The sequence below is a fragment of the Oncorhynchus mykiss genome, chromosome 1 (genome assembly GCF_013265735.2).
Source record: "Oncorhynchus mykiss isolate Arlee chromosome 1, USDA_OmykA_1.1, whole genome shotgun sequence".
Taxonomy (NCBI): Eukaryota; Metazoa; Chordata; class Actinopteri; order Salmoniformes; family Salmonidae; genus Oncorhynchus; species Oncorhynchus mykiss.
The window spans coordinates 42,299,915-42,325,027 of NC_048565.1; the positions used below are offsets into that span (position 1 = coordinate 42,299,915).

Consider the following 25,113-nt stretch of genomic DNA (forward strand, 5'->3'; position numbering starts at 1 on the left):
ATGATAACTTCCAAAATGAGTGTGCTACATGACATTTATCATGAAGTCACCCAGGTGTCCCACACAAGTAGCCCAAATGTACCCAAGTGTCCAAATTGGTGAAGTTATACATTTTGAATGGAATAACTATATACAAAATACCAAAATGGTATTCTGACCCCCCCCCCAAAAAAATATACATTTACAAAATAACACTTTCAATATTTGGAAGACCCTCAGTCCTCTACACAATATTATACTGCTGATGCCAGGTGCCATAGCACATCCATGCCTGCAGAAATACATTTGGGCAGATGAACACCACTTGTGGCAGGAGCTGGATGAACCAGCTTCAGTGTGGGGTGGACACCTTGGGACTGGGGGCTCTCTTTCAGATTCAGTGTCAATGTGAAAGAAAATGTCCAGTTAGAATAGTTTCACATATGAGCCCTGTATCAACAGGTATAATAAACATATATATATATATATATATATATATATATATATATATATATACACAGTGCCTTGCGAAAGTATTCGGCCCCCTTGAACTTTGCAACCTTTTGCCACATTTCAGGCTTCAAACATAAAGATATAAAACTGTATTTTTTTGTGAAGAATCAACAACAAGTGGGACACAATCATGAAGTGGAACGACATTTATTGGATATTTCAAACTTTTTAACAAATCAAAAACTGAAAAATTGGGCGTGCAAAATTATTCAGCCCCCTTAAGTTAATACTTTGTAGCGCCACCTTTTGCTGCGATTACAGCTGTAAGTCGCTTGGGGTATGTCTCTATCAGTTTTGCACATCGAGAGACTGACATTTTTTCCCATTCCTCCTTGCAAAACAGCTCGAGCTCAGTGAGGTTGGATGGAGAGCATTTGTGAACAGCAGTTTTCAGTTCTTTCCACAGATTCTCGATTGGATTCAGGTCTGGACTTTGACTTGGCCATTCTAACACCTGGATATGTTTATTTTTGAACCATTCCATTGTAGATTTTGCTTTATGTTTTGGATCATTGTCTTGTTGGAAGACAAATCTCCGTCCCAGTCTCAGGTCTTTTGCAGACTCCATCAGGTTTTCTTCCAGAATGGTCCTGTATTTGGCTCCATCCATCTTCCCATCAATTTTAACCATCTTCCCTGTCCCTGCTGAAGAAAAGCAGGCCCAAACCATGATGCTGCCACCACCATGTTTGACAGTGGGGATGCTGTGTTCAGCTGTGTTGCTTTTACGCCAAACATAACGTTTTGCATTGTTGCCAAAAAGTTCAATTTTGGTTTCATCTGACCAGAGCACCTTCTTCCACATGTTTGGTGTGTCTCCCAGGTGGCTTGTGGCAAACTTTAAACAACACTTTTTATGGATATCTTTAAGAAATGGCTTTCTTCTTGCCACTCTTCCATAAAGGCCAGATTTGTGCAATATACGACTGATTGTTGTCCTATGGACAGAGTCTCCCACCTCAGCTGTAGATCTCTGCAGTTCATCCAGAGTGATCATGGGCCTCTTGGCTGCATCTCTGATCAGTCTTCTTCTTGTATGAGCTGAAAGTTTAGAGGGACGGCCAGGTCTTGGTAGATTTGCAGTGGTCTGATACTCCTTCCATTTAAATATTATCGCTTGCACAGTGCTCCTTGGGATGTTTAAAGCTTGGGAAATGTTTTTGTATCCAAATCCGGCTTTAAACTTCTTCACAACAGTATCTCGGACCTGCCTGGTGTGTTCCTTGTTCTTCATGATGCTCTCTGCGCTTTTAACGGACCTCTGAGACTATCACAGTGCAGGTGCATTTATACGGAGACTTGATTACACACAGGTGGATTGTATTTATCATCATTAGTCATTTAGGTCAACATTGGATCATTCAGAGATCCTCACTGAACTTCTGGAGAGAGTTTGCTGCACTGAAAGTAAAGGGGCTGAATAATTTTGCACGCCCAAATTTTTCAGTTTTTGATTTGTTAAAAAAGTTTGAAATATCCAATAAATGTCGTTCCACTTCATGATTGTGTCCCACTTGTTGTTGATTCTTCACAAAAAAATAGTTTTATATCTTTATGTTTGAAGCCTGAAATGTGGCAAAAGGTCGCAAAGTTCAAGGGGGCCGAATACTTTCGCAAGGCACTGTATATGAGTACAGGGAACATAAGGTTGAATATATTATTATAGACCTGCTAGATCTACTGTCTCATTTATATTATGACATTTCAGCTAGATCTACTGTCTCTATTATATTATGACAGACCGGCTAGATCTACTGTCTTTATTATATTACAACAGACCAGCTGTATCTACTGTCTCCATTTCACTTTGGCCATTGTTGTGGGCCTGCCCTCCCCTCAACAGCCTCAAATAGGCTATTTCATTTCACAAATAAAATTGTATATTATTAATTTCATACAACGGCATTAGCATGAGAAGACTTTACCAGTCCAAAACGATGTCCTCTCCGTTCAAAAAATATATGAGCAATACGTCCTGCGAAATGACCCAAAACTAGTTGATTGCAATGAAACCAAACATGACTGGAAAAGTCACGTTTTGTGTGTATATTTACCTCGAATGTGTCGTCGAAAATGGAATGAGACGGAATTCACGACACAAGCGGTTCACAAAATGTTTCGTGTTAGGCTATAAAAATGGATTTTATCAAACAAAAAAACATTCATTGGGTAACAGTGAACATTGGTATTGCAAACAGAGGAAGATCGTCAAAGGTAAACAATTTTATTTTATTGCAGTTTGTGATTTTGTCACGCCTGTGCTGGTTGAAATAGTTGTTTTTTATGGGGCTCTATCCTCAGATAATCACATCGTATTCTTTCGCAGTAAATCCTTTTTTAAATCTGACAACGCAGTTGGATTAGCAAGATTCTAGGCTTTCGAAACATGTGAGACACTTGTATTTTCATGAATGTTTAATATGACTATTTATGTAGCGATCACCGTATGTTGTCGAACCAACCCTACCTTTTCACAACACAATTGATTGGCTCAAATGCATTAAGAAGGAAAAAAATTCCACATATTTACTTTTAACTAGGCACACCTGTTAATTGAAATGCATTCCAGGTGATTACCTCATGATGCTGTTTGAGATAATGTGAAGCTGTGAAGGGTGGCTACTTTGAAGAATCTCAAATGTAAAAAAATATATTCATGTTTAACACCTTTTTTGGTTGCTACATGATTCCTTATTTGTTATTTCATTGTTTTGATGTCTTCACTATTATTCTACAATGCAAAAAATAAAGAAAACCCCTGGAATGAATAGGTGTGTCCAAACTTTTGACTGGTACTGTACATTACTTCTAAACTAGATTTATTTTCTCACTATATGTTTGAGTGACGATATTTAATTCACAGGCCACATACAAAACCTGGTGGATTTGTTGTTCAGCAGCATTGTGGTCCGTCCTGGAATTCACCTAAACACCATTGATAATGTAATCAGTGCTGTGTGTCTTGTATGTTGTCCGCTTCCACTGTGACTATGGACTACTATTGGGCAATGTCCCCCCCCCCCCAAAAAAAAAAATCCGCACTGAGCAACTTCCGGTACGCGTTTACTGTGAACACTGAGGTTGTATCCTCTTTTTCAGTTACAGGTTTAACAGTGGCCAAGTAGTCTACTGTGGCAATTTGATCATAATGTAGACCTTCCAGAGTGGCCTACCATCAGAAACAATGGAGAAAATGCATCCCATAACATTTTAACATGGAAATAGCTGTTCTATCATTCAATCTACAGTAGCAACCAATGTGTGGTGTTCAATGTAGAGACCTTTGAAAAACACATGCAGGCTTGACATTAACCTGCTTATCCACTTGTCTTTCAGAGAAGGACATGACTGAAAATGTTTGATGCAAGAAACCACTTTCAAAATAAAGATCATTATTATTGCCATACCATTTATTAGAGAATCAGATAAATTATGCTACGTTCTGCCTGTTGGCTACTTAGCATTCAAAAAGTTTCAAAATACAACACTGCCCATTTTAAGACACAAAAAAGCTCTTTACCTGGCTAGTTTTTCAAAGATTTCTAGAAATGCACACATTTTGTGCTCTTGTAGGAAGCAATCACTCCCCCATTATTGACTAGAAATTAGCTATAACTGGGCTAATAACTCACCTACTAGTTTAGAATATGAAAAAATGTGCACGTGGCTACATGCAGCTCTCGCTTTCGTCTCAAAACAAGCGCATCTGCTCACTACCGCTCATGCTGTAGCCTAAACACAGTCCAGTTTAAAGTGAATGGCACAGATCCATATATGGCAATGGATATTTACATATAGGCCGACTGCAGCTCTTACTGGTTATGGTGCACCGGTCTGTGCCTGTCAATGCAATAGAATCCTACTCCAATGCACTCTGCCTACAAGAAAATCTCTTGCAAAGTTAGTTTTGCATACTATGTTCGTTTTTGTTTTGGTATGTAACATTGAAAGTGATTTGATCACAATTCCCACACTAGAGCGAAACGTAAAACTCTAGTGCTTCTCTGAGTGGGCTGATACTACTTCTGCACAGCAGTCGAGGGAAGCGGCTCGCCTGCGCTTGCAGCTTTGAGGGAACATTGCTCCTGGGCCTGAGTGAGTAATGCCAACCAGTCAGTGCCATGCTGGCACGTGTCCCTTGTGAATTAGCCAATCAGAGATCCTAATTCACAGCTATGTTCAACCGTGTGTTTACTGTTGGCTTCTATGACTGTATGGTGACTGTCTGTGTGATATAGGAGCTGAAGTCAGGCTCCTTCATGACCAGTATCTATGATGAGTGGCCTGGAGCTGATCTACTCTGCCATGCCCATCAGGCATTGGCAAACACCTCAGAAGGGACAGAAGGTGATTACTAATAAGACAGTACATCACAAGTGTTTAGTAATATCACCTTTTCAATACGTGTCACTCGTCAACTCTTCCTTGTTTTTCTACAGATGGGCAGAATAGATGCTTTTTAAATGGAGTCCTTTGAAAGAAAGGTTGATACTGATGTCTGTATTGGGAGAGACCTTGCACGACAATTAAACAAGACACATCTATTACTTTCTGTCGTCTTTTGTTATTATTGAATCGAATTGTACTGTATGTTCTTCAAACATGTCAGGGAAGTCCTGTCTAATACGGAACACCATACATGAAGGTATTATATTTGCACACAGCAGAACTACTTTTAAAGTATAATGTGAAGTATGGCTTATTCTACATGGAACTGTTAGACTTGAAAGTTATCAAAACACTGTTTAGAATGTCTACATACTGTATGATGGTGTGTATACAGTATGGAATTACGTTATATGCTGTACATATGAAGTGGGTAAAATGGTACATGTAAACATTATTAAAGTGACCAGTGTTCAATGCCTGTTTTATATGTATTAATTGATTATGGATACCCATCACCTGCTACCAAGGCAGAGCAGCTACTCTTCCTGGGGTCCAGCAACATTAAGGCAGTTACATTACCGTGCAAGAGTTTGGGGTCACTTAGAAATGTCCTTGTTTTCCATGAAAACATACATGAAATGAGTTGCAAAATGAATAGGAAACATAGTCAAGACGTTGACATGGTTATAAATAATGATTTTTAATTGAAATAATAATTGTGTCCTTCAAACTTTGCTTTTGTCAAAGAATCCTCCATTTGCAGCAATTACAGCCTTGCAGACCTTTGGCATTCTAGTTGTCAATTTGTTTAGGTAATCTGAAGATATTTCACCCCATGCTTCCTGAAGCACCTCCCACAAGTTGGATTGGCTTGATGGGCACTTCTTACGTACCATACAGTCAAGCTGCTCCCACAACAGCTCAATAGGGTTGACATCCAGTGACTGGCCACTCCATTATAGACACAATACCAGCTGACTGCTTCTTCCCTAAATAGGTATTGCATAGTTTGGAGCTGTGCTTTGGGTCATTGTCCTGTTGTAGGAGGAAATTGGCTCCAATTAAGTGCCATCTACCGGGTATGGCATGGCGTTGCAAAATAGAGTGATAGCCTTTCTTCTTAAAGATCCATTTTACCCTGTACAAATATCCCACTTTACCAACACCAAAGCACCCCCAGACCATCACATTGCCTCCACCATGCTTGCCAGATGGCGTCAAGCACTCCATCCTCTTTTCATTTCATCTGCGTCTGTCCATAACACTTTTTTTCCAATCTCCCTCTGTCCAGTATCTGTGTTCTTTTGCCCAGCTTTTCTTTTTATTGGCCAGTCTGAGATATGGCTTTTTCTTTGCAACTCTGCCTAGAAGGCCAGCATGCCGGAGTTGCCTCTTCGTTGTTGATGTTAAGACTGGGTACTATTTAATGAAGCTGCCAGTTGAGGACTTGTGAGGCGTCTGTTTCTCACACTAGACACTCTAATGTACTTGTCCCCTTGCTCAGTTGTGCACGGGGGCCTCCCACTCCTCTTTCTATTCTGGTTAGAGCCAGTTTGCCCTGTTCTGTGAAGGGAGTAGTACACAGCGTTTTACAAGATCTTCAGTTTCTTAGCAATTTCTCGCATGGAATAGCCTTCATTTCTCAGAACAAGAATAGACTGACGAGTTTCATAAGAAATGTATTTGTTTCTGGCCAATTTGAGCCTGTAATCGAACCCACAAATGCTGATGCTCCAGATACTCAACTAGTCTAAAGAAAGACAGTTTTATTGCTTCTTTAATCAGAACAACAGTTGTGCAGCTGTGCTGTTTTCTAATGATCAGTTAGCTAATCCAAGTTTATAATTTTAAAAGGCTAACACACCGTGCCATTGGAATACAGGAGTGATGGTTGCTGATAATGGGCCTCTGTACGCCTATGTACATATTCCATTTAAAAAATCTGTCGTTTCCAGCTACAATAGTCATTTACAACATTAACAATGTCTACACTGTATTTCTGATCAATTTGATGTTATTTTAATGGAGAAAGGCAATTTTTTTTCTTTCAAAAACAAGGACATTTCTAAGTGACTCAACTTTTGAACGGTGGTGTATATACTAATTACATTACATTTCACAAAGCATTAAGTGTGTGCCCTCAGGCCACTACTCTACTACCACATATCTACAACACAAAATCTGTGTGTGTGTGCGTTATCGCTTCACATTCCCCGCTGTTCCATAAGATTCATTTTCATATTTAAAAAAAAATATTATTTACTGCTTGCATGAGTTACTTGATGTGGAATAGTACTGTGCACCTCCCATACTCTGTTCTGACCTCACAGGTCTGTTCACAGTCCCCGGTGGCATGTCTTGTGGGGTATTCATTGGTGTCTGAACTGTGTGCCAGTAGTTTAAACAGACAGCGCGGTGCATTCAACATGCCAATACTTCTCAAAATACACGTAGTGATGAAGTCAATCTCTCCTCTACTTTGAGCCAGGAAAGTTTAACATGGACAGACCGTAATGTTAGCTCTGTGTACATTTAAGTCACTCTTTGTGGCACCTGACCACACAACTAGACAGTAGTCCAGGTGCAACAAAACTACAGTATGGTCTGTAAGACCTGCCTTGTTGATAGCGCTGTTAAGAAGGCAGAGCAGCGCTTTATTATGGACGGACTTCTCCGCATCTTGGCTACTTTTGCATCAATATGTTTTGACCATGACAGTATACAAACTAGGGTTACTCAAAGCAGTTTAGTCTCCTCAACTTGCTCAATTTCCACATTATTCAGTACAAGATTTAGTTGAGGTTTAGTGAACGATTTGTCCCAAAAACAATGCATTTAGTTTTTGAAATATTTAGGATGAACTTATTTCTTGCCACACATTCTGAAACTGACTGCAGCTCTAAGTGTTGCATTGATTTAATTTGCTTTGGTAGCTGATGTGTATAGTGTTGAGTCATGAGCATTAGAGGTCGACAGATTATGATTTTTCAACGACGATTATTGGAGGACCAAAAAAGCCGATTTAAAAAAAAATATATTATTATTTATTTTTTATGGATTTGTAATAATGGCAATTACAACAATACTGAATGAACACTTATTTTAACTTAATACATCAATAAAATCTATTTATCCTCAAGTAAATAATGAAACATGTTCAATTTGGTTTAAATAATGCAAAAACAAAGTGTTGGAGAAGAAAGTAAAAGTGCAATATGTGCTATGTAAGAAAGTTAACGTTTCAGTTCCTTGCTCAGAACATGAGAACATATGAAAGCTGGTGGTTCCTTAACAGTCTTCAATATTCCCAGGTAAGACATTTTAGGTTGTAGTTATTATAGGAATTATAGGACTATTTCCCTCTATACCATTTTGTATTTAATTAACCGTTGACTATTGGATGTTCTTATAGTCACTTTAGTATTGCCAGTGTAACAGTATAGCTTCCGTTCCTCTCCTCGCTCCTCCCTGGGCTCGAACCAGCAACACTACGACAACAGCCACCACATCGAAGCAGGGTTACCCATGCAGAGCAAGGGAAACAACCACCCCAAGGCTCAGAGCGAGTGAAGTTTGAAATGCTATTAGCGCAGGCTAACTAGCCAGCCATTTCACTTCGGTTACACCAGCCTCATCTCGGGAGTTGATAGGCTTGAAGTCATAAACAGCACAACGCTTGACGCACAACGAAGAGCTGCTGGCAAAACGCACAAAAGTTCTGTTTGAATGAATGTTTACGCGCCTGCTTCTGCCTACCACCGCTCAGTCAGAGCGGAGTTAGATGCTCAGTCAGATTATATGCAACAAAGGACACGTGTAGTTAACTATTATGATTGATTGTTTTTTATGAGAAGTTTAATGCTAGCTAGCAACTTACCTTGGCTTATTGCATTTGCGTAACAGACAGTCTCCTTGTGGAGTGCAACGAGAGAGGCAGGTCATTATTGCGTTGGACTAGTTAACTGTAATGTTGCAAGATTGGATCCCCCGGGCTGACAAGGTTCAGGGGCAGAACGACAGATTTTCACGAGGCAGTTAACCCACCATTTCTAGGCCGTCTCTGAAAATAAGAATGTGTTCTTAACGGACTTGCCAAGTTAAATAAAGATTAAATAAAGGTGTTTAAAAAAATCGGCGCCCAAAAATACAGATTTCCAATTGTTATGAAAACTTGAAATCGGCCCTAATTAATCGGCCATTCCGATTTAATCGGTCGACCTCTAATCAGCATACATAGACACACAGGCTTTGCCCAGAGTCAGTGACAGGTCATTATAGCAGGGGATGTAAAGCCTTAACACAAGTTTTTCCAGCAGCAGATTATGATCGATAATGTCAAAAGCTGCACTGAAGTCTAACACAACCACTCCCACAATAATTTATTATCAATTTGTCAGCCAATCATCAGTCATTTGTGTAAGTGCTGTACATATTGAATGCCCTTCCCTATAAGCATTCTGAAAATCTGTTAGCATTGTATTTCACAGTAAACTAATTATCTGGTTAAACACAATTTATTTCCAATAGTTTACTACGGGTGGGGAACAGGCTGATTGGTCGGCTGTTTGAGCCAGTAAAGTGTGCTTTGCTTCCCGCCAGGCCTGAGTGCACACACTTTCCTGTAGGCTTAGATGGAAGAGATGGCAAAAAAGTAGTGGCAATATTCTCCACTATCATTCGCAGTAATTTTCAATCCATGTTGTCAGACTCAGGTGGCTCGTCATTGTTAGACTACAATTTTTTTCTCCACACCCTTTACGGAATTCTGAATTACAATGCTTGTCTTTCATAATTTGGTCAGATATGCATGGATGAGTAGGTTCATAATAATAGTGGCATCCGTGACAGAGAGGGAGAAGCGTCCATCCATGTATACGTAAGATGTATATGAGCTACATTTTCAGATATTACACATTTCTAATTTTGTCATAAAGTTGTTTTCATTTAAAGTTAGTGTACTGTTAGCTAGCTAGCTAACATTAGCTGGCTGGCTTGCTAGCTAACGTTACGTGTATGATCTATGTAGTAATATTATTTGGTTCTTGGCGCCATTTGCTTTGTTTAGTTATAGCCTAATGTTAGCTAGCTAACATTGAATCTGGTTGGTTAGCTACCTGCAGATTCATGCAGGGTAGTAACGTCATGAGTTGAGATTATGGTTAATTGTTTAGCTAGCTAGCTACATGTCTTAACAAAAGACTCCAATATGCAAGTATCCATTTCAATAGAATGCTCATGATGTCACTGCAACAGCTGTTGATAGACATAACTGCTAAATTCCAATTTCAGAGTACTCTGGTCTGAGTGTGCCAGAGCTCAAAATAACTGACGAATGAACGTACGCTCAACACCCGTTGAATATGGCCGGTGTCAGTAAAAGTTGGCAAAAAGGCATACATTTTTTCCAGCAGCACAGTTGCAGTCACAAACGCTCTAGATAACACAACAGCCTAACTAGCTCTGCTAGGGCGAGTGAAATTGTCAGTGCGCTATTCTCTCATTTGTGTCTGGAATTAGCTAGCCAACGTTAGCCAGTTAGCTTGGGTGCTTGACTACTGTTGTTAGAACAGAATGTTCGGATCAACCCTTTACAGAGATGGGTGGGGCTAAAGCTTAAGAGAGTGTGAACGTGCTGAATAGGTGTTGACAAAGAAGAGCTCTCCAGTAGGTGTAACAAAACATTCAGTCAAAGGCCATTTTCTCAGAAGTGAAGTTCAACTTTCAAAGACAGAATTACTTTCACATTGTTCCTCAACTGTAGTGTGTGATCCAATGTATAAAAAAAAATAAACACCATTTCAAATGTTTCTTCATGAGACAGAATCGAGCCGGTCGGTCACATGTTGTTAGCATATCATGCCTACATTTGCTAATCTTGCCTATTATTATTTTTTTTAAGTAGTTGGCAATATCAGTGGGCTTTGTGTTGAGTGAGACATCTGATTCAATGAATGGAGTATTTTTGCGTACAATTTTATTTGAAGGCTTTACTATTATTCATGATATAATTGTTCTTTATTTCATAGTAAAGTTTCTTCGTCTTTTTGTTCAGTGTAGTCACATGATTCCTCAATTTACAGTACTTTGTCAATCGGCTGTACAGCCAGACTTTTTCTTTTATATATATATTTTTTAAATTTAAAACATACAATATACTTGCAGTGAGGCCACTCAACAACGACATCACATTAGTCATCTAACAGCTTCCCATCCAGAGCGATGCAGCCAAACTTATTTTCCATTCCTTTTTCCTCAGTTTTAACATTCCCTTTCTTAATGGGTGCATGCTTATTAGTAACTGTAATAAGCATTTTCATAAATGTGTCAAGTACAGCGTCTGGTTGCTTCTCATTACACACCACAGACTAGAAAATATGATTTTAATCTTCAACAAACTGTAGGAATCATTACAATACTTGTATTGCATGACCTCCTTATACACTATTAGGCCCAACCTTTGGAACTTTGGTTTTCCTAGATTTTAAGATAAAACATTTTAAAAAATCGTTACCTTTATTTAATTAGGCAAGTCAGTTAACAAATTCTTATTTACAATGATGGCCTACACCGGCCAAACCCAGGAGATGCTGGGCCAATTGTGCGATTGGGAGGAGCCCGTTTTCTGTGATACAGCCTGTGATACAGCCTGGAATCGAACCAGGGTCTGTAGAGACGCCTCAAGCACTGAGATTCAGTGTCTGACTTGAGATGCAGAGTCTGATTTGAAGAAATATAATGTTTCTCCCTGGCCCAAATCCCCATCATTCGCATGAAGAAAAGATGGAGATACAGGGGGCGCAGATGACTTGTGAGAATTTGTTGGCGAGTGGGTAACCCGCCTCTACCATCTGTGCTATTGCCAAACGTGGAATCACTGGAGAATAAGCTGGATGAGCGCCGTTCGAGACTATCCTACCAATGGGACATTAAAAAACGGTAATATCTTATTTTTCACTGAGTCGTGGCTGAACAATAACACAGATAATATACAGTTGGCTGGATTTTCCGTGCATCGGCAGGATTGATCACCCTCATCCGGTAAGACGAGGGGTGGTGGTGTGTGTCTTATTTGTCGGCTCTGATGCTCATCGGATTTGGGAGGGCAGGCAAACTATTACGGACTACAAAGGGAAACCCAGCCGCGAGCTGCCCAGTGATGCGAGCCTACCAGAAGAGCTAAATGCCTTTTTATGCTCGCTTCAAGGCAAGCAACACTGACGCATGCATGAGTGCACCAGCTGTTCCGGACGACTGTGTGATCACGTTCTCCGTAGCCGACGTGAGCAAGACTTTTTAAACAGGTCAACATTCACAAGGCCGCAGGGCCAGACGGATTACTAGGACGTGTACTCGGAGCATGCGCGGACCAACTGGCATGCGTCTTCACTGACATTTTCAACCTCTATCTGACCGAGTTTGTAATACCTGCACGTTTCAAGCAGACCACCATAGTCCATGTGCCCAAGAAAGTGAAGGTAACCAACCTAAATGAGTCCCGCCCCCTAGCACTCATGCCGGTAGCCATGAAGTGCTTTGAAAGGCTGGTCAAGGCTCACATCAACACCATTATCCCAGGAACCCTAGACCCACTCCAATCAGGGGTGCGTGCGTAGTCCCCTCCTGTACTCCCTGTTCACCCACGACTGTGTGGCCAAGCACGACTCCAACATCTAGTTTGCTGACGACACAACGGTGGTAGGCCTGATCACCGACAACAATGAGACAGCCTATAGGGTGGAGGTCAGAGACCTGACAGTGTGGTGCCAGGACAGTAACCTCTCCCTCAACATGAGCAAGACAAAGGAGATGATCGTGGACTACAGGAAAAAGAGGACATGGCACACCCCCATTAACATCGATGGGGGTGTCGTGGAGCGAGTCGAGACTTTCAAGTTCCTTAGTGTCCACATCACCAACAAACTATCATGGTCCAAACACAACAAGGCAGTTCTGAAAAGGGCACGACAATGCATTTTCCCCCTCAGGAAACTGAAAAGATTTAACATGGTTCCCCAGATCCTCAAAGTTCTACAGCTGCAACATCGAGAGCATCCTGACCGGTTGCATCACCGGTTGCCTGGTATGGCAACTGCTCGGCATCTGACCATAAGGCACTACAGAGGGCAGTGCGTACGGCCCAGTACATCACTGGGGCCAAGCTTCCTGCCATCCAGGACCTAAATTGTATACTAGGCGGTGTCAGAGGAAGACTCATAAAATTGTCGAAGACTCCAGTCACCCAAGTCCTGGACTGTTCTATCTGCTACTGCACGGCAAGCAGTACCGGAGCGCCAACTCTAGGTCCAAAAGGCTCCTTAACAGCTTCTACCCCCAAGCCATAAGACTGCTGAACAATTAATCAAATGGTCACCTGGACTATTACATTGATACCCTCCCCCTTTTTGTTTTTATACTGCTGCTACTCAGTTTTATCTATGCATAGTCACTTTACCCCTACCTACATGTTCAAATAACCTTGACTAACCTGTACCCCTGTACATTGACCTGTACCGGTACTCCCTGTATATAGCCTCATTATTATTTATTATAACTTTTTTTAAATTGTTGTTGTTATTATTATATTTTTTTTTACTTAGAGTAAAAATATTTCAGTAAATATTTTCTTAACTGCATTGTTGGTTAAGGGCTTGTAAGTAAGCATTTCACGGTAAGTTCTACAACTGTTGTATTTGGCGCAGGACAATGTACATTTGCAGCAGCATTACGACCACTCAGCGACACAATGGTAGGGATTATCTGAGCAGGGTTTGGGCCACTGATAAGTCATTGTCTCAATGCAGCCTTGACTATATACATAGGGCAGAAGTCTCTATGGTGCAGGGTAGAGTTCTGGGTGGTAGCCGGCTAGTAACAGTGACTAAATTCAGGGAAGGCTATAGTGGGCAGAGGCCGGCTAGTGTTGACTATTTAACAGTCTGATGGCCTGAAGATGGAAGCCATTTTTTCAGGGTCTCTCGGTCCCAGCTTTGATGCACCTGCACTGTCTCTGTCTTGTAGATGGTAGCGAGGTGAACAGGTCCTGGCTCGGGTGGTTGCGGTCCTTGATGATATTCTTAGCTTTCCTTTAACACGGGTGCTGTAGATGTTCTGGAAGGCAGGCAGTGTGCCCCAAGTGATGGGTTGGGCTGACCGAACCACCCTCCTTGCCTGGCAACAACCTGACTTATGAGCCACTTAATAAATGGAATTTGATCAGCCTGTCTGGAATGGAGCTCAGCCACTGTACATGTTTTATATTATCCACAAAACATGAAGTGTCCCTTATACACATCAGTTATGCAAGCTAACAACCAGCATAGATAACAAGCTAGCTAGTCAACAAGACCAACTAGCTAGCTCGCAAGACTAGCCAAGTTAGCTGGGAGAATACTTGCCTGTCAGGCATTGTTCAGGGCTTAAATGCCCAGCATTGAGATCAACACTGCAGCAGGACTCCTTGCTGAAGTGGTTGTCTCATGCATCTGAACAAATGAATGGATGATGCGTGGTACTTTTGATGATCTCAACAAAATAACTTGAGAGATTTGTCTTGGGGGTGTGGCTTCATGTGGGTGTTTCTTAGGTTTGTCTTTGCCATTCAATCACAACAAACAAGGTTAGTAGCGAGTACAGCAAGGTAAGCCAAGCCAGCTTGAACAAAGTTTTGAAGTTGAGGACTTCTCCCCTCCTGAATGACTGACTATCTCAAGATGGTCAGCTAATTCAGTTCTAAAGCCTGCGCTGACCTTGTGTTTAGCCAAGCTGACAGCAGCTAATGTTAGTTAACATAGCTTTGTGATATAAAGACAGTATTCTTACACTTACCTAGCAAATACAAATAAGTTGTACTCTACACACAACTTCAGCTGTCTAACCAGAACTGGTAAGGCATTTGTCTGTTTGGCCTAATCTAAGGATTTGGCTGTCTAACCACTCACTGACATGCACAGCTCTCTGGGTGAGGTCTCCAGTGTGTGCCATCTACTGTATGTAATGGATTACAGGTTATGGACAGGTGCAGCCAGGTAGCAGGAGAGGTGGAATGCATGACACTCCATCCTGGATATGACAGAGTTTGCCTCAACCCATGGGTCCAGCAGGCAGAGTTCAATAACAACAGGTAGATGTGAGATGCAGGAGGATGGCCCTCTTCTCATACCACTCTGTAGGCTACTGACCAAGGAGGAAGCTTTGCATCGGTCAGTAGCCTACAGAGTAATATGACGAGTGCAATTGCTGAAGTTACAGTAAATGATAAAAACTATGTGGACACCTGATCGGGGTTTTATAATTTTTTTATGATTTATAAGATAATTTTTTTACGATTTATAAGAGTTGGCTGCAGCACCCCTACTTCAATTCAAACTTTATTTGTCACATGCGCCGAATACAACAAGTGTCAACCTTACCGTGACATGCTTATTTACAAGCCCTTAACCATCAGTGTAGTTCAAGAAGAGTTAAGAAAATATTTACCAAATAAACTAAAGTTAAAAAATAAATTAAAAAGTAACACAATAACGAGGCTCTATACAGAAGGTACCGAGTCAGTGTGTGCGGGTACAGGTTAAAGGTAACTTGTACATGTAGATAGGGGTGAAGTGACTATGCATAGATAATAAACAGCGAGTAGCAGCACTGTACAAAACAAATGAGAGGGGGGGGGGGGGGGAGGGGGTAATAGCCCGGTGGCCATTTGATTAGTTGTTCAGCAGTCTTATGGCTTGGGGTAGAAGCTGTTAAGGAGCCTTTTGGTTCTATACTTGGTGCTTCGGTACCGCTTGTTGTGCGGTAGCAGAGAGAACAGTCTATGACTTTGGTGACTGGAGTCTCTGACAATTTTATGGGCTTTTCTCTGACACCGCCTTTTTATATAGGTCCTGGATTGCAGGAAACTTGGCAGCAGTGATGTACTGGGCCGTACGCACTACCCTCTGTACTGCCTTATGGTCAGATGCCGAGCAGTTGCCATACCAGGCGGTGATGCAACCGGTCAGGATGCTCTCGATGGTGCAGCTGTAGAACTTTTTGAGGATCTGGGGACCCATGCCAAATCTTGTCAGTCTCCTGAAAAGTATACTTCCCGCAGCTATGGCCCTGTTCCTGTTTTGCTGCTGGCTCTCATTCCCGCTCCCCCCTTTGCACAAGATATAAAGGGAGAGATGCAGATAAACGGAAGCGTACTGACAGTTGAGCAACATTTCGAAATGTAATTGCGGGAAAGACCTTTATTTAAACAATTACTGTACTTTTAAAATAGAGGAGCCTCAACTTTATGTGACTCTAAACATTGTTTCACAACTGACGATAGAGTAAATAACACCACTTTACAAATGGCGTATGTAATTGAGATCATGCGCCAGTGGAATGGAGCATAGCACTCCATATGCAGTGAATAGGCCTACATCATGTAGCGTACCAATGGAATGTTTTTGTAGGACATAATGTTAGATCACTTGCATTGCTATCTAGCAGCAATATCATATTTAGAGTTAGCGATCTAGCTAATGTGTTTTGAGGTCCCACTTCCTCAGGTGGTAAATTATGTAGAATAATTGGCCAATATGCACAAAAGAATATGCAGGCAATTTAATTTCAAAAAGTATATCAGATTGTTCTTGATCCTATTTAACATGTTGCACATATCCACCATGCATTCCCTGAACATGTTAGATGAAATAACTAACGTCTTCTATGTCTTACTTGGCCCTGGAAAAAGTCAGTCTAGAGCCCTCCCGCTTAAGTACCTTGCTTCGAGGTATAGCCATCTGATACCTGATTCACTGAATGATTTTTTGCTTGTTGTAGGCTAGTGTTCTAATGTTATAGCGCATTTACCTTCAGGAGAGCCACTGGGTGTCGACTTGTTGTTCCAGCCCCACTCTAGCACGCCGTGTTCTACAAATCAACTGCTCAACAGGACCTTTTAAAGCAGGGCTGGATCAAAATCCTGCACAGGCGACTAGCTGACCACAGGTTTTATACAGTAACGGTGCTGTAATATTTGACTTTAAGGCATTTGTTCAGTGGTATTGGTATGTTATTGAGTATCAGTATAGCTGGTATTGGTATTGAAGCCAACATTCTGAACACTTAGAAATTGGGATCTAGCTAATGATTAGCCCATTGCGGTAGCCTAAACAAATGCAGATGGGCAACTCCATGTTTCAACCATTTTATAGCCTGACCGCTATACTACTACTGTACATCGGTAAAGGCCATCTCCCTAGTAATATGAGCCATGTAGGCTATAGCCTTTGCTGAAAGAGCTAGCCCTAAAAATGCTACTTTTTGCCAACATGGGCTAATTTCTGGAGGAGAATATTCGCAGTTATGTGGTGTGCACAGACCTCAGAATTTGTATTATATTGCATTCCAAGTGGCATTAAAAAGGTCTTCAGTCAAGGGCCTCTCATGTGGCGCAGTGGTCTAAGGCTAACCAGAGATTCTGGGTTCGAGTCCAGGCTCTGCAGCAGGCCGCGACCGGGAGACCCATGGGGCGGCGTACAATTGGCCCAGCGTTGTCCAGGTTAGGGAGGGTTTGGCCGGGAGGGTTTGGCCGGCAGGGATATCCTGGGCGCAGTGCACGCTGACCAGGTCGCCAGGTGTACGGTGTTTCCTCCTACACATTGGTGCGGCTGGCTTCCGGGTTGGATGTGCATTGTGTCAAGAAGCAGTGCGGGTTGTGTTTCGGAGGACGCATGGCTCTCGACCTTCGCCTCTCCAGAGTCCGTACGGGAGTTGCAGCGACGAGACAAGACTAACTACTACCAATTGGATACCATGAAATTGGGGAGAAAAAAGGGGTAAAAACAAAATGCAGATACATGTGTAAACTATAGGCTGATCTGCTTCTACTTATGTATTCTCTGTAAATATTTAAATGAAGTGTTTTGCATCGTACTGGCCGCCTAATTGTTTCCTATCTTGGATAACTTGCCATTTTAAGGGTATACCTGCCATATTGTTACACATATCAAACTTATTTCAGGGCTAGACATGTACCAATCGGTTGACTGGGTGACTGGCTTTTGCAAGTTTCACATTCAGTTAGTCCTGTTTTTCAACTTCAATAGATATGCATGCATTCATGTAGGCCTACTTGTATGAGGAAAACGAGTATGCCTTGCCAAATGCCTTGCCAAATGTGATTTGCATGTAGTCTACAGTAGTATCTGGATGTTTTACCATCTCCTTTCAACTCTTTCCAGATCTGCTCCCATTACAACAAGGGTGTTGGTGAGCATGGCTCCTGCAAGTTTAAAACCAGTTGCACCAGCCTCCACCTCTGCCTGCACTTCCTCCAGGGAGACTGTAAGTTTGGTGCTGGATGTAAGAGGGCCCACACATTTGACGCCACCACCATGAAGATCCTAAATGGCAGAGGATTCAGCCAAGAGAACATCAGCATCCTCGACAAGATCTACAATAACAAATTCATCATCATCGGTCAGAGTCACGAAGAAAAGCCATCTGGTAAGGAAATGACCAGGTAGAATCAATGGAAATATCATTGTAATATAATGTAGTAACTGTGTTTGTCCTGTGTCTAGTTGTAGTACCCTCCCCTGCCCCAGCCATAGAGCCAGTTGGGAAAGAGCGTTCTCGTAAGTCTTCGTCCCGCTCCATCAGTGAAACCGACAGGAATGAAATCTGCCTCTTCTTCATCCGCAGACACTGCAGCTTCAAAGGTAACATGAACTAAACCTACTTTATCAACATTTTAGTTTACAGTACTGTGTTTGAAGTGTTTACATGTGTTTCTGTGGCTGTGTGTGCTGTCAGAGAAGTGTGTCCGTATCCACTACCACCTGCCTTACAAATGGCAGATCTTAGAGAGAGATGGAGTGACTTGGAGAGACCTGCCCAATGTGGAGGAGATTGAAAAGGCCTACTGTATCCCAGGAAAAGATACAAGGTACAGTTGTCGTCATATCAGATGTTATTTTTTTAAACATATTTTTTAAATACAAACAAAATCCTATTTAATGTACTACACTCGACTAGTGACGTGCTCAATATGGAAGTTGTGCGATTAAGCGGATGCTAAGATACCGGATTGTTTCGCTAGCACCGATTTGGAATATGTTCTGGGATTCATCCGATGGCATTGAGGAGTTTACCACGTCAGTCACCAGCTTCATTAATAAGTGCATCGACGATGTCATCCCCACAGTGCCATACCTACATATACCAACCAGAAGCCATGGATTAAAGGAAACCTCCTTACTGAGCTAAAGGCTAGAGCTGCCGCCGCCTTGGAGTGGGACACTAATCCGGACGCTTATAAGAAATTCCGCTACACCCTCAGACGAACCATCAAACAAGCAGTGTCAATACAAGACTAAGATATAATCCTACTACACCGGTTCTGACGCTCGTCGGATGTGGTAGGGCTTGTAAACTATCACGGATTGAAAGGGAAACCCAGCCGTAAGCTGCCCAGTGACGCAAGCCTACCAGACAAGCGAAATGCTTGCTTTGAGGCTAGCAACATTGAACCATGCATGAGAGCTCCAGCTGTTCCGGACAACTGTGTGATCATGTTCTCTGTAGCCAAGACCTTTAAACAGGTTAACACTCACAGACGGATTACCAAGACATGTAGTTGGAGCATACACTGACCAGCTGGCATATGTCTTCAATGATATTTTCATCCTCTCCCAGACCTAGTCTGTAATACATACATGTTTCAAGCAGCCCACCATAGTCCTTGTGCCCAAGAACACCAACATAACCTGTCGCAATGAACTCATCTGTAGCAATGAAATGTTTCGAAAGGCATGGCTCACATCAACACCATCAATCCAAACACACTGGACCCACTCCAACAGAACCACAGATGACGCAATCTCTATTGCACTCCACACCGCCCTTTACCACATGGACAAAAGGAACACCTACGTGAGAAAGCTGTTCATTGACTATAGCTCAGCATTCAACACTATAGTGCCCTCCAAGCTCATCAGTAAGCTAAGGACCCTGAGATTGAACACCTCCCTCCAACACCATCATTATGTTTGCCGATGACACGACGGTGGTAGGCATGATCACTGACAATGATGAGACAGCCTATAGGGAGGAGGTCAGAGACACTGCCAGGACAACTACCTCTCCCTCAACGTCAGCAAGAAAAAGGACTACAGGAAATGGAGGGTCGAGCACAACCCCGTTCACAACGGTAGGGCTGTAGTGGAGCGGGTCGAGAGCTTCAAGTTCCGCAGTGTCCACATCACTAAGGACCTATCATGGTCCAAACACACCAACACAGTCGTGAATAGGGCACGACGATGCCTCTTCCCACTTAGGAGGCTGAAGAGATCGGCATGGGCCCCTCAAATCCTTAAAGTTCTACAACTGCACCATTGAGAGAATCTTGACTTGCTGCATCACCCACCGCCTGGTATGGCAACTGCCTGGCATCTGACCATAAGGCGTTATAGAGGGTAGTTCGTATGGTCCACTACATCACTGGGGCCGAGCTCCATGACATCCAGGACCTTTATACCAGGCGGTGTTAGAGGAAGGCCCTAAAAATCGTCAGACTCTAGCCACCCTAGTCATAGACTGTTCTCTCTGCTACCGTACGGCAAGCGGTACCAGAGCGCCAAGTCTGGGACCAAAAGGTTCCTTAACAGCTTCTACCCCCAAGCCGTAAGACTGCTGAACAGCTTCTACCCCCAAGCCGTAAGACTGCTGAACAGCTTCTACACCCAAGCCGTAAGACTGCTGAACAGCTTCTACCCCCAAGCCGTAAGACTGCTGAACAGCTTCTACCCCCAAGCCGTAAGACTGCTGAACAGCTTCTACCCCCAAGCCGTAAGACTGCTGAACAGCTTCTACCCCCAAGCCGTAAGACTGCTGAACAGCTTCTACCCCCAAACCGTAAGACTGCTGAATAATGAATCAAATGGCTACCTGGACTATTATCATTGAGCCCCTTTTTATTTGCACTGATTCTCTTGCACCGGCTCTATGCACACTCAGTGGACTCTACCCACACGCTGACACCCACTCCCAACACACACACTACATATGCTCACACACACAAAACATACACACATACACATGCATATTGACACCACAAACGGACACTTACACACACTTTTTAACTCTTCACATACGCTGCTGCGACTAGTCACTTTACCCCTACCTACATTTGACCTTTTTGTCTAACTTTTTATCTCTGCATTGTTGGGAAAGGGCTCGTAAGTAAGTGTTTCCCGTTAAATTCTACACCTGTTGTGTTCGCATGTGACAACATGTTGTTTTTATTTGACTGTTGGAGTACAGCATTCTCTCTCTGTTGCCCCTAGTGGAGGTGTCCAGCCAGTGAACTTCCTCACCATGACATGTGGAAGGTCTCCAGTGCGTCGTCTGTCCACTGTGTCGTCGGTCACCAAACCTCCTCACTTCATCCTTACCACAGAATGGCTGTGGTACTGGTCGGGTGAGCTGGGACAGTGGATAGAGTATGGCCAGGAGGTCGGTTCAATTAATACTTCTAGGTCCTGTCCTTCAGAGAACAACACTGTTATTTTAACATGTTACGTGGTACTTTAGTAACTGCATTATAACTGGCGGAAGGTAGCCCAGTGGTTCAAGAAGCGGGGTGTGAATCCCAGCTCAGACAGGAAAATCTGGTGCGGAATGAGCCTGCAACCGGAGGGTTGTTAGTATTATCCTAGAAACCATCACCTGCCGTTGTGCCCTTGCAAGGCACTTAGCCACCTATAATTGCTCCTTTGGCACTGCACTGTGGCTGACCCATTTGCTTCCAGCCCTTCGGGGGTGATGTGTGTGTGTGTGTCTGTCTCTGTCTCTGGGGGTTGGGTTGTGCATAAAGTAAAGTTTCAGTTCTCTGTTAAGTTAATGGACAATGGAGTTGAGCAATGCTGTTACTATAGTAACCAGTGTTACTACACAGGAATAAGTGCAAGTTGTACCGTTTTAATGTGTTAGGGAATGTTTTCATTGTGGGTTTATATGAGCTTTGTTCGTATTCTATGTAGATGTATGATGATAAGGAGAAAGTGGCCTCTGTCACATCCAAGACCCTGGAGAATGTATACCAAGCTGACTCGGACAGCGAGATTCCATTTGGATCTGGCCATAACCAGTACATTCTCTATTTCAAAGGTACTGTAAACAGTTTGGGACAACTATGTAGCCTTTCAGCAGCTATTTGCCATTATTACAAAATATAATTTGTTTTCAATAACTTACCTGGTTAAACGTTCGTCAGTAAACAACCCCGTAAACTGTTTTGTCATACTAGATGCATTTTGATAGATTCTCTATTTCAGAGATGTATCAGCAGAATGTTAGATTCAAAACCAAAAGAGAGGTTCGTAGGAGACCCTGCTTTCTCTCTGGACAGGATGTGGAGGCCAAGCTGAAGAGGTACAGTACGCCTATTATGACTGTCCTTCATCACTCTACTGTAGGCCTATGTAATGTTAATGTCCTCCCACACCATAACTCATGTTCCTCATCTTGGCCTGTTATTATAGCTCTTCGTTTAGAGCGAAATCGTTCATCGCGATTTAGTATTTCATGTTTTCCTTCAAAACATCATCAGGATATTTACTGACCGTAATACTACTAAAGATTGTACAAGTGTGTGGGAATCTCTGTTGTCTGAAGAGAGAGCCTTGAACTGTACATCTTGTCTCATAAAATCATGAGTTCCTGTAGGTGCTGGGTAGAGGTATTTGGGGGAGACGGTCATGACTCCCTCCTCAGACCTTTTGGCAGAACCCCCAGAATATGTTCTATAAGTTAAGATGGGAGACGGTGCTAGACACATGCAGGAACCAACCCTATGAACCATGCCTATGTAGCTTGTCTGTAAGCAGTATATAAGAGAACTAACGGGACTGCCCCATAGAAGCTCACTTCAGACCCGTACTTTATGCATCTAAGTTTGACCGTGACCTCTCCAGCTTGCTGTTAATAAAGAATGATTCATTTAAGATTGACTTCTGGTGTCCCTGGTGGTAATTTCCACAACGTAAGTTTACTAGTTTGTTATCTAAAATGTTATTTTATTTGAAGTGGAAATGTTGTAGTTAGGGTTTGTAGAGGAAGCCCTGTTGGATATATCTCTGAATCAATCAAAACAGAAAGCTTCCCTTTTTGAACTTCCTGTATTTCTGTCTCCATGGTAGTGGATCTCCAGAGAGCACCAGCTCTTCTACTGTGTCTGTCCCTCCACACTGGGACAAGGGAGCCCTGCCTGACTTCACATACAAGGTACTCCCAGTCATAATATGCTGATACGGTTACACACACACACACACACACACACACACGCAATCCAAATGATTAATCTGTTTCCTTCAGCTGGTTCCAGTCTTAGGCCTGATGACAGAGTACCAAATGGTGCAGAGTCTGTTCAAACGTACCATGTCCACCAGCACCATCCACAAAATCAACAGGATCCAGAACCCCTCACTCTGGAGGGTCTTCCAGTGGTATGTACACTACACTATGTTAGTGTTGGTTTAGTGGTAAAGACGGTAACGTTGGAGTGCAGAGGGAACATTTAGGTTTTAAACTGTCCACTTATAGGAGTGCCTCATGGATGTGTTGGTTGGTGTGTTTGTGGCCAGGCAGAAGGAACAGATGAAGGTGAAGAATGGAGGGAAACTTGTGGATGAGAGACACTTGTTCCACGGCACAGAACTGCCCATCTTAGATGCCATCTGTGAACAGAACTTTGACTGGAGGGTCTGTGGCATCCATGGAACACATTACGGCAAAGGTGAATGTTTATACAGCTATATCAATGACTAATATCCACTGCTTCTGAGAACGTTTTTAAGCATGTTTTTCGTTTTACTCTAACATGTTTACGATTATTTTCCAGGAAGCTATTTTGCCAGAGATGCCTCGTACTCTAATAGATACTCCAAGTCTTCGGCCTCTGGCAAGAAGATCATGTTTGTGGCTCTGGTGCTGGTCGGGGAGTTCACTAAGGGAAACAGGGACTACCTTCGCCCCCCTCAGAAAGGCACCAGCAAGGGGCTCTACGACAGCTGTGTCGACTCCGAAAGCAACCCAGCCATTTTTGTTGTGTTTGAGAAACAGCAGATTTACCCAGAATTCATCATTGAGTACTCGTAGAATCCACGGTAGTGCGTAGCATCATGTTTTTATGAAAACGAGTAATTGTGTGGTCATCAAGTATGTTTTTAGACACGTTGCAAATGCATCCATTATTGTGGGAGAATTTTTTGAAAATCATTCTTCAGAATATAAAAACAGTTTAGGGGTTTCTCTTTTACTGGGTTCAAAACTACTGTTTTGGTGACTTATACCAAGGTCATAGGATTTAGTGCCAATGAATGTGTAAAGGCCCTATGTAACCAGATGTGTATGATTTTTATTATGATGACTTGTGTTTTTTCTCTCAGGTAGATGAAACATCAACCTTATTCCTGTAATACGAAAGTACAATATGTGGTGTACCATTTTTTTTTAATTAAAAACATTTTAGCTAAAGTAGTTGAGTAATTTCTTCAAAGTGTAAAATATATAAATGTCTTGTCAGTAAAACAAAAAAGCATTTTTTTTAAACTCACATGGCATTACTATAAACACTATATTACTATAAGCACACTGTTAACTTGATATGTATTTTTCCAAAGTTATACAGTGTGCACCTACTGGAATAAAACTTTATTCATGAGGTGTCCCATTTCAACATGTATTTCACCATTGCATGTACTCTTCCATGGCATGTCGTTTTCCCTTTCAATCATAAAAAGATTTTCTGAAATTATACTGGTTACACATTCTTTTCCAGATTTTTTTTGTTTGTTGACCACATCTCATATGCAACATAAAATAGCAGAGCAACACTCCAAATCAACAGAAGTTACACCATCCCATGAGTAAGAAAGGTATACAGTCAAGCTTAAAATATCATACACAGCGACATCCAAGCTTTTCAACTGGAGAGGCCATGGAAACCGGTAGATGTAGATATTAACATGGAAACCGGTAGGTGTAGATATTAACATGGAAACCGGTAGGTAAAGATATTAACATGGAAACTGGTAGATGTAGATATTAAAATGGAAACCGGTAGGTGCAGTTATTAACATGGAAACCGGTAGGTGCAGATATTAACATGGAAACCGGTAGGTGCAGTTATTAACATGGAAACCGGTAATGTAGATATTAACATGAAAACCGGTAGATGTAGATATTAACATGGAAACCGGT

At 42.2% G+C, this 25,113-nt stretch overlaps 1 protein-coding gene across 1 annotated transcript in view; it reads left to right on the plus strand.

Moving 5' to 3' along the window:
* parp12a (poly (ADP-ribose) polymerase family, member 12a) overlaps positions 1–24,664 on the plus strand; it is a 29,560-nt gene extending 4,896 nt beyond the window's left edge. Inside the window, exons 3-12 of the mRNA XM_021601474.2 lie at positions 18,093–18,357; positions 18,435–18,572; positions 18,667–18,799; positions 21,198–21,366; positions 21,894–22,020; positions 22,188–22,284; positions 23,052–23,136; positions 23,227–23,357; positions 23,496–23,647; positions 23,753–24,664. Of these exons, the coding sequence (XP_021457149.1) occupies positions 18,093–18,357; positions 18,435–18,572; positions 18,667–18,799; positions 21,198–21,366; positions 21,894–22,020; positions 22,188–22,284; positions 23,052–23,136; positions 23,227–23,357; positions 23,496–23,647; positions 23,753–24,009 (1,554 nt within the window). The 3' untranslated portion in view covers positions 24,010–24,664. The remainder of the gene's footprint in view (positions 1–18,092; positions 18,358–18,434; positions 18,573–18,666; positions 18,800–21,197; positions 21,367–21,893; positions 22,021–22,187; positions 22,285–23,051; positions 23,137–23,226; positions 23,358–23,495; positions 23,648–23,752) is intronic.
* The last annotated feature ends 449 nt before the right edge of the window (positions 24,665–25,113 follow it).